The sequence below is a fragment of the Sporothrix schenckii genome (assembly GCF_000961545.1).
Source record: "Sporothrix schenckii 1099-18 chromosome Unknown Cont41, whole genome shotgun sequence".
NCBI classification, from domain to species: Eukaryota; Fungi; Ascomycota; class Sordariomycetes; order Ophiostomatales; family Ophiostomataceae; genus Sporothrix; species Sporothrix schenckii.
Genome location: NW_015971142.1, coordinates 3,439,407 through 3,454,720, shown reverse-complemented (window position 1 = coordinate 3,454,720; position 15,314 = coordinate 3,439,407). Strand labels below are relative to the sequence as shown.

Below are 15,314 nucleotides of genomic sequence, written 5' to 3'. Positions count from 1 at the left end.
CGAAAGGGCGACTGTCCTTTTGCCTCTTTCTTTCAGTCTTGTTTTCACTTTCTCACCCACTGGCAGGCCCCTTTCGCTCCTTTTGGCGCTTCTGCCGTGCTTTCTCATCCCTTTTGTTTCTTTGCGCTACGCTTTATTCTTTTCAGTGTCACTCGCTACGATAACGTTTTGGTCTTTTCTGTTCTCCTTCGCTGCTGGTTGCTCCGTCGAAACAATAGCACTCCCTCGTTGATCTTGACGATTACGCGTCTTGGCATCTCGAATTGCCTTAGTGCTCGTCTCAATTTCTTAATCTCGCGATCTTTCCACGACCTCAATCGCTGTCTCCCTTCCACCCCTGTGCCACCCAATTCGATTTCTTCAGAACCCATGCTGTAATCCGAACTCGACGTATGCTTTCCACGTTGCCTGCTCTCATCCACACTCGCACACATCCTGTGCCACGATCATCCGAACGGCACGATTCGAATCCTATAGTGACTTTCCAACCCCCCTGCTAAAACAGCGATGGGGAGAAAGCGTACGCGATGACTGGTCTCTCAGATGGGTTTTCACAATTCTTGTCGCTAACGTCTGTTTTCTGTAGACCGATGGGGTGTCATTATCGACGCCGGGTCCTCTGGCAGTAGGCTGCACGTCTACCGCTGGAAGGATCCATCAAAAGCCATTAAGGACGCGTCAAAAGAGGAACTTCACAGCCTCCCCAAGATCAAGACAAAATGGACGAAGAAGATTCGGCCCGGGATCTCAACGTTTGGCGAGCGGCCGGCGCAGGTCGGCGCCGACCATCTCCAGGAACTCATCGACTATGCGCTCGAAGTCGTCCCCGAAGACATGGTTGCTGACACTCCCATCTTTCTGATGGCCACGGCCGGCATGCGCTTCCTCCCACAACTGCAGCAAACCGCCCTGCTCCGCGAGACCTGCTCTTACCTCCAGCAGCACACCAAATTCTCCCTCCCCGATTGCGCACAGAACATCCAGGTCATCCCTGGCGAGACCGAGGGCCTTTACGGCTGGCTCGCTGCCAACTACCTCCTCGGTGGCTTTGACCACCCGGAGGAGCACAACCATGGCCAAAACCACAACACATACGGCTTCCTCGACATGGGCGGCGCGTCTGCCCAAATTGCCTTTGCCCCGAATACGACCGAGGCCGCCCAACACGCCGACAACTTAAAGTTGATCCGCCTGCGCACACTCGACGGTAACCCCGCAGAGCATCGTGTGTTCACGGCAACGTGGCTTGGCTTTGGCGTCAACAAGGCGCGCGAGTCGTACGTCAAGTCGCTGACCGACGCCCACCAAGACCTAATTACGAACGGCGTCGACGTCCCCGACCCGTGCATGCCCAAGGGCCTCCGGACAACACTCGACGGAACACTGGCAGGGCCCGCTGGGTCTGGTATTCCCACCCTGGTCGGCACGGGCGACTTTGCCAACTGCTTGATCGAAACCAAGCCTCTCTTGGCCAAGGACACGACCTGCGGCGAAGGCTCGCAGCCTTGTCTGATTCACGACCCGGTCCCGAGCATCGACTTCAATATCAACCACTTTGTTGGCGTCTCCGAGTACTACCACTCCACACATGGCTTCTTCGGCGAGAAGGGCGACCTTGCGTATGACTTCAGTACGTACCAGAAGAAGGTACTTGATTTCTGCAACCAGGACTGGTCCAAGATCGATGCGAAGATCGAGGGCACCAGTGGTTCCGACAAGGAGACGCGGAAAAAGAAGGACAAGGATATCAATCGTACGCTTCAAGATGCCCAGCAGGCCTGTTTCAAAGCGTCATGGGTCATCAACGTCCTGCACGAAGGCATTGGTATTCCACGCATCGGCCTCGACAAACTCCCGGGGCTCAACGTGTCTGGTGATGCTGTGGAGGAGTCCAAGAGCTCGAGCTACCTCACGCCCTTCCGCCCGGTCGATAAGATTGACAGCGTTGAGGTCAGCTGGACGCTGGGCAGGATCTTGCTGTACGCTTCAGGGCAAATTCCACCGCGCAACGTGCGCGGCAGCGGTGGTGGAAGCACCATTGGCGCCGGCAAGGGTGTGGCCGTTGGCTTTGGTAGCAATTCTAAGGACGGCAGCATTCCGTCCGACTTTACCTATGCAGGCTCGACCTGGGAGCCGCTCAAGGTGGGCAGCGGTGGGAGCAAGAGCGACGATGACTGGAGCGACAAGGCAGACGACATCTTTGATAAGGCACGCGAAAAGTCTGCGATCCCGAGCGCCTTTTTCTTCCTCCTGATCGTGCTGCTGTTTGTGTTCCTCTTACGGAAGAAGGAGCGCCGTGTCCGCCTTTACAACAAGTTCGGCACGCTTATCCGTCGCTCGCGGTGGCCCGGCAGCCCACGCAAGCCCGGCCGGTTTAGTAGCACGATTGGCAGCGGTTCGGGCTCCACCAACAATGGCAACGGCGCGCTGGCCGGCCTCGCCAAGATGCTGTTCCGTCGGCACTCGCGCGACTACGAGCGTGTGCTCGAGGAGGGCCAGATGGACCAGTTTGAGCTGAATGATGTCGATCTGGAAGACACGGACCTCAGCTCGGAAGGCAGCGACGGCCCCGGCAGTGCGTCATCAAGTATACGCCTAGCTTCCGCCGGCGCAGCGCGTCGCTCGGGCCTGGCCACGCCGACGCTGAGTGTGGACAAGTTCGACGACCTCCGGACCTCGGCGGGCAGCAATTCTGCAATGGACCGCAGCGGCCTTGTGGTGCGCACGGAAAGCCGTGAGCGGCTTGGCCTGGGTGGCCTGGGTGCACCGAGCCTGCAGATGCTCAATGCCGGCCGGCGAAGCCGTGCGACAAGCCCGACGCGACTGAAGAGCCCCATGATGGCACCCTTGCAGGAAGACTAGAGGCGACCTGTCTGGGTGCGCGTGTACTGAAGCGATGCATTGTCTTTTGTTTTATCTTTGATTTTGCTTCGTGATTGCATTTTTATCAAGCTTTTTATTGTCGCCTTATACCGACTTGTTTTTTTGGCACATGGGACAGCTGGAAGCATAACGGAGTATGGGGACGGCGTTGTTTGTACCTTGACCGTCATCTTTTTCAGGGGCAGTTCATTCTTGCATATTTTTAGTTTCCAGGATACTTGAACGGTGGAGATACGGGACGAAATTCTGTTTACAAGTTGAATGGACAAAAGCCACTTTTGTTTCTTGTACATCCCGACGTTGTCGTTTGTAAAATGCAGTGATATATTTCATGAGGTGCCAAGCCGTGACTCCATCAATGTGATCTTCAAGAAGTTGTTCTTCTCAACTCTTATACAAGACAAACCAAATCAGACCTTGTCATGCAAACAAAAATCAAACAATCGCTCGTAGAATACCCAGGATGCCACCATCCAGTTTCATACACAGATCTTCTTATTCTTGCGCCCGTTCCAAAAATGTCGGATCACTTCGCACGCGGCCCTCAAATTTGCGCCACCAGTCCTCAAAGGCCCGCAGCGGCACGACATCGCCGGCGCTGCCACCACCACTGCTGAAGCTGGCCAAGAAGTTGAAGGCATTCTGGATGATGCGCTGTGCGAGGACGAGCGTCGACGGGCCGCCCGCTGAGCTTCCGCCGCCGCTCGGGACGAGCGCTTTGCTGGCCGAAGACGACGACGCTGACGACGCCGACGACGCCCGCACCTCTTCGACCCGCGTGGCCACGCTGCCGGCCTCTTCAATGCTGATGCCAATGACCGTCGGGGCGCCCGACGACGCGTTCCCACCAATCTTGAAAATGGCCGACTCTTTGCCCGGACCGATGCCGCCAAGGAAGCGCGACGAGGGTGTTGTTTCGCCGGCTGTGGGGGGTGTGACGAGATAGATGGCGGCGGCGGTGCCCGCGGGCAGCTCGACTCCCGGCAGCAAGAAGACGACGGCATGGTTAAACGGCCGGTCGGGAGCGCTGGCGATGGAGTAGAGGAAGGATGTGGGTGAAGGGGCCTCCGTGGGCGTGGTGAGGACGGGCAGGCCCGTGGGGACGATACCAAAGAGGGGTTGTGCCATTGTGCGAAGGGACGAAATGGGGCGAATGGCTCTGGGATTCCAAAATCAAGCTCTTCTTCTATTCTCTAAATGAGCCGGGGAATTGTGTCCGCTCGGGAGTTCCTTTTCAAGAAATCCAAAGATGCGAAAAGAAGAGTCGGAACTGTCGCAGACAACGAGTAGTATAAGCCCCGGCAGCGTATTTCGAGGCGAGAAGAAAATGAGCCAGAATAACAGAGGATTACCATTGATATTTATGTGATGAAACGAATTGAGATTTGACAAGAAAACGAAGCGCTCCCCCAAAACTGGTTGAGATCTCAACGACGGACAAGGAAGTTCATGAGGCTTCGTATGAACGTCACGGCCCCTCCTTCCCAAAATTGCTGTGTCGATGGCTTGCTAGCGCCTTCCAGGCTGTTCGCCAAACTTCCGCCTAGACAGCGCTGGCGACCAGTGTGTTTGGCGCAGAGCACAGCAGTGGGTCCAGGGCCCAATTCGCTTGGAAGCAGCTTTGGGAGCGCTCTCGTTTCCCCTATCAAAAGCCGACCATGGCAGCGCTAGTGCGCAATGGCTGGCAAAGGCTGTCGGCGGCCCTCACCGGCACCGGTTCGGTGGTTAACAGTGGGACATTGCAACCATAGTTGACAGATTGCCGACTTTGAGTCTCCTCCGTAAGCCGGCACGATCTTGCCCGATCTCCGAACTGGAGTCCAGTCCGTCTTCACCTGGCCGCCTCCTAATGTTTACTTTGATTGTCTAGGGCGCCATTGGCAACGAGTCATTTTGTTTGCTCCCCTTATTTGAACCCTCATTCATGTAAAAATTGAACTCACATTTACTTCTTACTTTGTACAACATTCACATCCTCATCTTCATTTCCTCCTACCACTCCTCATTCACCTTATCAGACCCTAAAGGGCGCAATGGCAAAGTCCTACAGCAATCTCGACCTTGTCAACTACTGCGATGCGTACGTTCAGCCACCTCTATGCCATTGAGTATGGTCGTATCAGACTGACATGAGGACAGCTTCCCTTACGAGAAGACACAGCCGGAGCAGTACGCGGCCTACATGAAGGACGTGCTGCTGGTTGAGTGGTCCGACAGTGCCGACACATCCGACACCTCCGCCGTGTATCCCATAGGCTACATGCGGCGGGCCGTCTTTGACGCTCTCGTTGCGATTTCGCCCGCAGAACGCCAGAAGCTTGGCCTCGACCCGGATGTCGACCTGCAAGCGGCGGCCAGTGCGTCCGGCACCGTTCCGCTGCACCGGCTGCTGCGCCTGCAGACGACCGAGCCTGCGCGGACCGTCGCTCTCGACAAGCTGCACCAGTACTGGCGCGCCGCCGACGCCTTCAAGTTTCTCCGCGGCTGGCGCGACGAGCTGTGGCCCGTGTATGGCCGTACGGGCGAGCTGTTGTTCAGCGTCGAGCGTGCGGCTGCGGGGCTGCTGGGCGTCGTGCGCTACGGTGTGCACCTGTCGGCATACGTGGTGGACCCGACAACCAAGGCGATCAAGATCTGGGTGCCCCGCCGCGCCGCCAACAAGTCGACGTACCCGAGCATGCTCGACAACACGGTGGCCGGGGGGTTGATGACGGGCGAGGACCCCTTTGAGTGCGTGGTGCGCGAGGCCGACGAGGAAGCGTCGCTGCCCGAGGCCGTGGTGCGGGCCGCCGCGCGGCCCATTGGCATCATCACCTATGTGTACATTACAGACGAGCGGGCCGGCGGCGAGGCGGGCTACATCTACCCCGAGTGCGAGTGGGTGTACGACCTGCCGCTGCCGGCGACGACAATCCCGCAGCCCAAGGACGGCGAGGTCGAGTCGTTTATGCTGTGCACAGTGGACGAGGTGCGGGCCCAACTCGCCCAGGGCCTGTACAAGCCCAACTGCGCTGTGGTGCTCCTGGATTTCATGGTGCGGCACGGCCTGCTGACGCGGGAGAACGAGCCCGACTACGACGCGATTGTGAACCGGCTGCACCGCGTGCTGCCCTTCCCGGGACCACACCACAAGGAGACCAAGACCGCCTAGGGTGGATGGGGAGGATACAAGGGACTGTGGTTGGAAACTCGTGTTTGGAAAGGAAACTGTGCAAAGCGCTCTCGTCTCTTCACACTATGGTCTTTTCAGAATGGTCTCCTTTTGATTGATTCCAGTAATGACTTGTGCCAGATGATATTCAAACGCCAAAAAACGCCATGACCTCCCGCTGCTTCGTCTATTGCATATCCGCTCTTTTGTTATTCTCGTTCCCTGCCTCCATGGCCCATTCTGTCACCTATTTCTTTACCAGCAGGTAGGTGTAGTCCACCCGCAGCGGCGTGAGCTTCTTGAATGGGCCCGATAATGACATGAGCAGGCCGCCGTAGGAGATGTATGCCTTGCTGTGCATTGTTAGCCCCTTTTCTCTGTATCTTTTGTATCGGCTGCATATCTCAGGTTTTTTTTGGGGATTTTTTTCCCACTTACATTGTCTGGCCGTCGTCGCCGTCTTCAAACTTGTAAATCTTGCCGTGGCACACGTAATCGTACATGTCCGCCAGTGTCGACTCGCCCGAACCCGGTGCACCCGGCTTCGACAGGTCCCGCCAGCCCTTGTCCTCCTCGCGCGAACCGTCCAGCGACAGCGTCGTCGCAAGCACCACCGTCAGGTTCTCGCCCACGTGGCAGGGGAACAGCTCCGTGTTAATGTCCAGCGTCATCACCGTCTGTGCGTCCGTCGACGTCGCGTACAGCCGCGCCACGCGGTCATACTTGGATTGGTCGACCTCGGTGATGGTAAAGTTGTCCTCGAACAGCTGGCTGTCGCCCACGGCGCCCGACATGGTTGCAATGGGGTAGTGGGTGCGCTGGGAGGCAGAGGAAGATTCAACTAGGGTGAGAGAATCGTTTCGTCGTGGGCGACGGATTGTTCCGACGGCGAGGGATGTTTAGTTGTCCAAGTGTACGAATGGAGCAAGGCTGGGGAGCTTTCTCAAAAATTATTTTGCTGGTGGCTACGATTAGCTGCGAATTTTCTTTTGGTAGCGGGGCTGTTGCGCTGTAATATCTGCACGTGACCTGCACTTCAAGAGAGCTGGGTCAGTGCTATAAACTGCGAGCAAGTCCGCTTTCCTCATCTTCCGAGCAAAATGCTGAAAGATTCAATTATATTATATTAAACTCATCATACTACCATATTGGCCAAGGACACAGCTTCGTAAAAGACCGAGATCGCTTACAGTTGCCGCTCAGGTGTATTGGCCTCGCATTTCGCCCTGACCCCCATACTCCTCCGTATATTGCAGAGGTTACACGATACAGCGGTCTCTATTTTCATATAGATTCTACATACTATACGAAATGAAGTACGACGAATTGATGAACACGGAACCAATATATTCACTGAATCTCAATATTGACCTTCATCAGTGGGAAAGGTTGGAGTTGCCTCTTGTGGAAGAAACGGCCCCACAATTTTAACACCGGATTGGCCAGTCCACTAAAAAACCACAGAGAGCTCAAACCCGTCGACAACCTCTGCTTCTCAGGCACCAACTCATACACATCTCTGTCTTCTGTTTGCCAGTTTGCACAGAATACCACTTATCAAATACTGTGCAAAACATGTCCTTCCGAAAGCGCAACGTCGTCCTATCGGGCACGGCTGCTGGTGAGGTTTCGCCCCGGCGGCCACAGACGTCTCCAATCGACCGGGGCGCACCTGCCGCGCGACCTGGCAACGCTTCACTACAGGCTGCTTTGCCGTTACGGCAGGCACTAGGCACTGCATCCCCTGGCCCGGGAAAGTCGTCGCCGGGCCCCAGGCACCGGCCCCTCCGGAAGCCAACATGGCAGCCCGGCGAGCGCACGGTGCTCAGCCCTGAGGAACAGGCCCGTCTCGAGCCGGAGAAGAAGAGAATCCGCGCAGCTCTTGCAAAGGAGTACGAGAAGATCCTTCGCCCTACGCCAGCGTCGAGACTGCCACCGCTTGACGCCGGAGCGCGGCCTTCGCCTTACGATGGCCGGCCCATTACATCCACAGGCACCGCGTCCGTCGACCAGCTGCTGGCAGGTTACGGCGGACTCGTCCTGGGCCACTCGCTGCTTGTCGAGGAGCAGGGCACGACCGATTTTGCCAGCGTCCTGCTGCGCGCGTATGCGGCAGAGGGTCTGGTGCAAGGCCACCATGTCCACGTGCTGGGTGTGGGCGCTGGATGGCGGACAGAGCTCCCAGGACTGGCATCCGCATCGTCTTCCTCGTCCAGGGGAAAGCACGCACAGGATGCTGCCAGTGACAAGATGAAGATTGCATGGCGCTACGAGGCGCTGGCACCGCGACCAACGGCGAGCCCTCAGAGAGGTCCTACGCAAGGTAAGTAACTTATGTCGCTACAAGCCGATGGCCTAGTTAACTGTTTACACTCCACTCACTCTCCAACTTTTCACTCAGGAACTCCTGGTACGCCCATTGCTACCTTCTGCCACACGTTTGATCTGACCAAACGCCTGGCTCCAACGGACATCAAAGGCACATTGCATGCTTCACCACTGCCAAATCCCCTACAGCCCTCGCTACAGCCCGAGCTCGAAAACTCGCCGATTCGCACGTTCCTCGCATCCATCAGTGCCAGTCTTGCGTCGACACCGCCATCCACGATTCATCGCGTTGTCTTGCCCAATTTTCTGGCCCCGACGCTCTACGCCATGGACGGCTGGAGCTTCCCCTACGTTTTGGGACTGTTCGCGGGTCTTCGCAGCCTCCTGCGTGACCATGGTCGCCGCCTGACGGTCATGCTGTCCCTCTCCACGACTCTGTACGAGCGCCACAACGAGTACGTACGCCAGCTGGAGAACCTCTGCGACAACGTCGTCGAGCTAGTGCCGCTGCCGCCCGGGCCGCCTTCGGCAGCCACCAAGACTGGCTCGTCGTCGTCTTCCGCCCACAACGACAAGTCGCCTGCCGACAAGATGCAGGGCTGGTTCAAGGTTCACAAGCTGCAGCTGTACTCGGAGATTGGTGGTGCTGGTGCCACACCGCAGGGCAAATCGCTGCGCGAAAACCTGTGTTTCAGCGTCAGCGGCTCCAAGGGTCTTGTTGTCGACCCGTATAGCTTGCCACCAATTGAAGATGACAACGGCAAAGAAAAGTCGCCTGCGAGCACTGTCAAAGACGGTATGGAGTTTTGAGTCAGCGGCGTGAAGTGGTAATTTACTCTGTGGTTTCTGGCAAGTCGTTCTCACCGCCTTATTCTGCCGGTTTCTGCGCCTGCGTCGCAACGCCGCGCCGCTATGGTCCAGCAGGCGGAGCCCCACTGAAAATGGCTACCATGGCTCGAAATTTTACCGTCCAAGCTCGTCTCTAAATTTCGCCTTGTCCATTTTCTTCCTCCAGCGAATTTGTTTTTTCTCTTTTCACTTCCTTCTCTCCTCCCAACCATCCGCGCATCGCAGAGTAAGTCATGACACCCTCTCGCCCTATTTCTTTCCAATGTCCTGCCATGCAAAAGACAAGCCCATATGATTACACAATGTTTATAATCTGTCAATCCCCTGAGCATATACTATGCTGATAACTTAACTCTCTCAATCCAAAATAAATGATTGGGCTTGTCTTTCTGCTACTATTTGTCTTTACCGCTCAGCATCCTTTTCCTACATCGAGAGCGGCTGGCTAACATGGCTTCCATAGCAATAGGGTTTCGCTAGCTGCGACTGAAAGCAAGCGTGTTCGTTTGCCAGCGATGGCGTCGTCGGTGGCCCGTTCGCCGGTCGGCCACGACAGAAACGACAGAAGGGACAAAGGGGAAGCAGAGACAGAGCACAATGGTGGACAGAACAAGATCCGCATCGCAAAGATTGGCGGGCGGTATCTCGTCTTTGATGTCGCCGACGTCGCGCGCCTGCGTCGCCAGCATGACTTGTGTGCCGTCCTCGTTGGCATCACTCCGCAAGCGCCCAACCAGACCGTCTTTAGTAGTCTGCCACTCGAGTTGACGGCCGACGAGGTACGGTGGCTCGTATACGAGCGCCATGCCGCCTACGTCGCAGACGACTGGCAGGCGCACCTGGCAGCTCTTCAGCAGCCAACCGCTCGCCGTGCCTACATGGACAATGTGCTACGTCAGCGGCAGGCAGCGCAGGTGGTGGCTGACGAGATCATGGCCGAGCGCGAACGGCGGGGTGCTGAAGTGCGCGCGAGCCAGGTTGCAAAAGGGGCCAGCCGAAAGAGCAAAAAAGCCGCCCACAAGGCCGGCGACAGCAGCAAGAAGGACGCCGTAAAAGAGACGGATGCAATTCCAGAGCCAGAACTGGAAAATGAAGCGGAAGCTGCACAGCCTGTAGTAGCAGCAGCGAACGACATAGACACTGCATCCGCGACCGAGACTGTTGTCGATGACGTCCCTCACAAGAATCTGGTGACCAAGGCGACGGATCGCGCAAACGACCATGCCGATTTGGAGCCTCTGTTACGGGCACCACCGCGTACAGAGGAGGTTATGCAACAAGAAGACGATTTTCTCTTCGGAGGCCCGGTGGAAGTAGAGAGAATGAAAGCCGACCGAGCCCGTCGAGGCACATCGCCGACGCCCGAGAAGATGAATAAAGAGAAGGATGACAAGAAAACAGACAATTCTGCTGCAAGTAGCAAGCCTCTCGTGCGGATCACACCGACTACTTCGGCTGCCCTCCTTGCGGATAGGGAAGAGGACGAAGACGACGGTACTGCCGCCTTGATCCCGCCACGGAGCACATTGCTCGCCTCAACGTCTTCCTTCGCGTCGGCCGCTTTGCGTGCCCACCTTGCGGATCGGGGCTACTTCACGACACCTGGTCTGCGCTTTGGTGGCGCACTCAGTGTCTATCCTGGTGACCCGTTCCGGTACCATGCCCACTTTGTGGCGAACAGCTACGGATGGGACGAGCCCATCAAGCTCCTGGATGTTGTCGGCACTGGCCGCTTGGCGACAGGTGTCAAGAAGGGATTGCTGATTGGCAGTGCGAAGCCTACCGAGGGAAATTCTGCAGGCGACGGCGTTGGCGCCGTTGTGCGGACGTTTACGCTCGAGTGGGCGGCCATCTGACGGATCATGACCGAGACTGGCCAAGATATGTTTTATGTTTATAGATACAAATGATACCCCTTCCTATTTTCTGTTAATTATCCTACACACGGACCATGCATACGAAGCATAGCGAGGAAAGCTGTCAGTCTCGTCTGTTGCATCGAGTTTTGAGAAAATATCGTATGGGAAGACGTGACAATTGATTTGTATAGACCCATGGCCAAGAGGAAATGTACAATGAAAGACTGATCGTATAACAAGTCGGCAAGAAAGACGCTATGGAAAGTAACAGAAGGCAATTGTACAATATAAAAAAAAACCAGCTTTCAAGGTGCGTTGACAATAACGGTCAAGGTACAAAGATGCGACTGAAGCTGACGACATCCCGCCGGCAGCACACGCACTTGTCAAAGTTGTTCATGGCCAGCGACACGCGGCAGTCGTCGCACAGGCTCAGGCACCGGCACGGCCACACAATAATCGTGCGGGGTGAGCTCTGGCAGACAACGCATTGAGGCCCATCAGAGCCCATCCCGGCCGCACCGTTGGCCCATGATGACTCGCCTCCTTCTCCTTCTCCTCCACCACCTCTGAGAGTCATGTCGCCATCATCGTCCACGCCACGGTTGTCGCTCAGTGGTGCGAGGGGACGCATCGCCGCACGACGCGACAACAGGATCTGTTCCAGCAGCTGGGCCTCTTCATCGGGTGTCATGCGAGCACCGGGCCGGAAGCTGCTGACCAGCCGGCTGGCACCAATGCCATACCGCGACGTGGCAAGCAGCTCGGCACGCTGGCGCTGTCGGAAGCGTGCAAATGCAGACCGCGTCAGAATTCCGTCACTGTTGAGATGAGCGGCAAGAGCCTGCGCCTCGGCCCGCTCTTCGGGGCTCTGCGGGTCGAGGAGGCGGGCCAGCTCCGGTACCTCCATGGAGACGTCGTGCATCGGTGTGCTCTCGCGCGTGATCCAAGGGGACTGCTGTGTCGGCGTGCGCTGACCGTCGTTGTCGATGTCACTGTTGCTACCATCATATTCGTAAGTGTAGCTGCCAGCCGCGTCACTTCTGTGCACGTTTGCATTGTCGCCGTCGGTCTCGTCGTCCTCCCACTCCGACTCGCTACCTTCCATGTCGAAAATGGAAATAACGCTCGTCGCGTCATCGTCATCGGCCGCAATGCTTGGCTCGTAGTCACCGCTGGTGTCCACCTCACCCCACCAGCCGCCCTTGAGCCACCAAAGATACAGCTTGTTGTCGATCTCGCGCTCCTCCTGGCGCGAGGACTTGGACAGATCCTGTGACGCAGCAAACCGCCGACGCACCTCGTGCTCAACGTCAATCTGACCACGGCGCTGAATTGGCAGGCTTCCCGTCTTGGCCACAAACCACTCACTAGAATGGTCCTCGTCGGATGAGGCCTGACCGTCGCCACCACCCAGGAAATCGTCCCGGTTGCCCGCCGAGCGGCCAGCCTTTCGGCGCTGTACGAGCCGCTGGAGCCAGCGTGGCTGGCTGCGGATACCGGCCCAGGACAACAGCCGGTGCATGTACACAGCTGTGAACGTCATCATAAGCTTGCCCACATGGGCCAAGTATTCGACGGCCATCAGCCACCGGCCGCTCCGCTCTGACGCGCCAATACCAGTGCGGATGGGCCGGATGCGCTCGCCTTGCTTGCCCGCGGCGCTGTTCTTCTGGATGGCCCGCTCGCGCGAGTAGCCTGTCGAGTACGGGCCACTCTTGTTTCCCGAAATTGGCACCAGGCCAGTGGCCCCCAAGGCATCGAAGCGGGATCCCGGCAAATCCGAACCAAGCCAGCGCGACCGCAACTCCTGAAGCTCATTGTAGCGCTCGTCTTCCAACCATGTGTGCGAGCGCAAGCTGACGCGGCGGTCCTCATTGAGGTATACGGCCTCGCTTGCCATCGTGATGGCGTCAAAGCCGGCTCGCAAAAGCGCCGTGTAAAAGTCCATCTCCATGCTGATGCGGACGTTGCCCATAGGCAAGTTGGCCTGCATGTTGGAGTGGGCCTGGGCAATGCGCTCGCGGAACGTCACACGCTCAGCACCGCTACCAAAGAAGATGTCGGGCTCCTGTGACACGGCGCATAGCAACAGGGCAATGCCGTAGATAAAGAAGCAGATGATAATACCGGCGAGGACAAGCATGTGCGGGATGAAGCCTACAATAGAGACGGTCGGGAAGCGCAGCAGGCTCTGGGCAGCCGGGTCATCCAGGGAAAAGTTGAGAGCGCTCCAGACGATACTAGACATGAAGCACAGAGCCCAGAAGCCGGTGCTGATTAAACGGAACTTGGCCTGTAGGTTAAGCACACCAAGTATATGGCTTGTAACGTGGCTCATAGCGGACAGGAACGCAAGGAGCAGCACTTCGGGTGGAGTATTTACGCGGCTGAGGATGGCGGAGCGTGACATAGCGATCGCCGTTCCCCCTACCGAGTTGCTACCACCAACAGCAGCCTGGGTTGCTGCCGCAAGAACGGCGGCCAAGGTGGCCGACTTGTTAGAGGACGCGGAAGCCGATGCAGATGACCCAGTTGCTGCGGCAAAGGTGCCCCAGCCGAGTTGGTTGCTAATAGCAGCATCGGCCTCGGCAAAGGCCAGCGAGTGCTCAAAGACAGTCATGCCGGTCTCGGCAGCCACGGGGCGTCCCTGGATGGCGCAGGATAGCGTCTCGACAAAGCTGCTCAGGCAAAAGGTGATAAAGAGCGGCCACAGCAGCGACAGAGAGCCGCGCAGGTTGGATGTGGGCGCATAACGGTCCACCGGAACCATGCGGATAGCACGGCAGGAGTCGGCGTCGGTGGGGTTGAGCAGTAACGTCGAACTAAGGCCGTGCAAAAAGACGCTCGCCTCGGAGAACATGAGATCAGACTGCTTAGAGGCGTTGTTCCAGCGTAGCTCGGCAAAGTCGGGCGACGTCTGGCACTGGATGGACTGCAGCAGTAAGTGGCCCTGGACGAGGAACAGCGCAATGGGCAGGCTACGCAGCAACAGGCGGATGGGCCAGCGTAGGCGGATGCGGCGGCGCGTTGCCGCAAAGATGTAGGTCCGATTAAGGATAACAGCCGTGGCGATGCAGCAGAGCGCCCACTTGCTCGTAGCATAGCTAAAGAGACTACCGAGGCCCCGAGCGCTCTCGAGTGAGAACCGCGAGGCGGAAGCAGCCAGCGTCGCTGCAAAGTCCTGCTCGGCCGCAGCTGTAGCACCGGCAGCAGCACCGGCTGCGGCCGCCGCCGTGGCAAAAGCGTCCGACGCGGGCACACCGGTGGCACCATGAAGGATGTTGCCCGCTGCGTCGGTCGCTCCCGGAATCACGCGTTGGCCGATTCCGCCAATCCCGCCAAATCCAGCAAAGCCATCGATACCGTCGGGAAAGGGGATATAGGAGCCGAGCCGACCAAGCTTCTTGACCATACGAGGACCGGCCCAAACAAGATCGTCAAACGAAGGTGTGATGCGGGTCATGTTGAGGAAGGCCAAGTGCTGAGCGGTCCAGACGGTGAAGTTGTGCCATGCGCTAGCATTATCAAACGGCATGCCGGCCGAAGGCACGAGGTCCTCCGCCATAGCCGGAAGACGAGGGGGACAATGTCACGACGTAATGGACAAGATATAATGTAGCGACGAATTCGGAGACGAGTCGAGGAAAGGACGACGGGAAGCGAATGGATGTTGTCGATCAAAAGCACTGTTCGACACAATGCGATAACGCTCAACACGCCGTCATCGTTTAGGGGACCGCTCGAGATCGATACGGCTCTATAATGGCAGGCAGTCGTGTCTGTGAATCGAGATTTGAATCGAGATTCGAGATGGTAAGCCAAATCGCGCAGTGCACCGACGGGTGATGCTTTTCCAGGAGAGTGTCGTTGCTCGGCGTGTTTTCGGATATCTTATGGCTGTTGGTCGCTCCGTGACGCTAACGATTGCGAGCGGAAGCGTGGCTGTCGCGTTGCAGTTGAGCAATTCCGTTGTCTGCGTGTGGGGTCCACTGGGGAACAGGGGGGACAGTTGCAATGGCAGTGAGCCAAGTTTCGTTGAGTAAGATGGACGAGGCAGTTGTCGTGAGATGTTAGTTGCATTTTCCAAAAAAAAAAAAAAAAAGAAACAAGAGAAGATGGAAGAGGCAAAGCATCGTAATTACCGTTCCTGTCTAACCGAAAGCCGGTTGCTCCTTCCCCTCCATGAACCATTGTCTCGTGGACAAATGGAGATGGCGGCATGTTGACGCGTGTCACGTGAT

The 15,314-nt window shown here is 57.2% G+C and overlaps 7 protein-coding genes across 7 annotated transcripts; 4 read left to right on the top strand and 3 right to left on the bottom strand.

The window, feature by feature from the left end:
- Window positions 1-507: 507 nt before the first annotated feature.
- Window positions 508-2,862, top strand: SPSK_07107 (apyrase; the record flags this gene model as incomplete). Its single annotated transcript, XM_016733775.1, has 2 exons — window positions 508-520; window positions 587-2,862. The coding sequence occupies 2 exons, from the start codon at window positions 508-510 to the stop codon at window positions 2,860-2,862; spliced, it is 2,289 nt and encodes a 762-aa protein (XP_016591430.1).
- A 516-nt stretch (window positions 2,863-3,378) lies between these two features.
- Window positions 3,379-4,011, bottom strand: SPSK_07995 (uncharacterized protein; the record flags this gene model as incomplete). Its single annotated transcript, XM_016734647.1, has 1 exon — window positions 3,379-4,011. The coding sequence occupies one exon, from the start codon at window positions 4,009-4,011 to the stop codon at window positions 3,379-3,381; it is 633 nt and encodes a 210-aa protein (XP_016591429.1).
- A 905-nt stretch (window positions 4,012-4,916) lies between these two features.
- On the top strand, window positions 4,917-6,034 carry SPSK_07686 (uncharacterized protein; the record flags this gene model as incomplete). Its single annotated transcript, XM_016734343.1, has 2 exons — window positions 4,917-4,963; window positions 5,023-6,034. The coding sequence occupies 2 exons, from the start codon at window positions 4,917-4,919 to the stop codon at window positions 6,032-6,034; spliced, it is 1,059 nt and encodes a 352-aa protein (XP_016591428.1).
- Window positions 6,035-6,281: 247 nt separating this feature from the next.
- SPSK_08032 (DNA-directed RNA polymerases I, II, and III subunit RPABC3) lies at window positions 6,282-6,828 on the bottom strand (the record flags this gene model as incomplete). The annotated part of the gene is made up of 2 exons (XM_016734683.1): window positions 6,282-6,387; window positions 6,473-6,828. 2 exons carry the CDS (start codon window positions 6,826-6,828, stop codon window positions 6,282-6,284), a joined length of 462 nt encoding a protein of 153 aa, XP_016591427.1.
- A 781-nt stretch (window positions 6,829-7,609) lies between these two features.
- SPSK_07437 (elongator complex protein 4) lies at window positions 7,610-9,172 on the top strand (the record flags this gene model as incomplete). The annotated part of the gene is made up of 2 exons (XM_016734100.1): window positions 7,610-8,357; window positions 8,436-9,172. The coding sequence occupies 2 exons, from the start codon at window positions 7,610-7,612 to the stop codon at window positions 9,170-9,172; spliced, it is 1,485 nt and encodes a 494-aa protein (XP_016591426.1).
- A 554-nt stretch (window positions 9,173-9,726) lies between these two features.
- SPSK_07557 (tRNA splicing endonuclease subunit SEN34) lies at window positions 9,727-11,067 on the top strand (the record flags this gene model as incomplete). Its single annotated transcript, XM_016734216.1, has 1 exon — window positions 9,727-11,067. The coding sequence occupies one exon, from the start codon at window positions 9,727-9,729 to the stop codon at window positions 11,065-11,067; it is 1,341 nt and encodes a 446-aa protein (XP_016591425.1).
- Window positions 11,068-11,398: 331 nt separating this feature from the next.
- Window positions 11,399-14,638, bottom strand: SPSK_06948 (ubiquitin-protein ligase (Asi3); the record flags this gene model as incomplete). The annotated part of the gene is made up of 1 exon (XM_016733618.1): window positions 11,399-14,638. The coding sequence occupies one exon, from the start codon at window positions 14,636-14,638 to the stop codon at window positions 11,399-11,401; it is 3,240 nt and encodes a 1,079-aa protein (XP_016591424.1).
- Window positions 14,639-15,314: the final 676 nt, after the last annotated feature.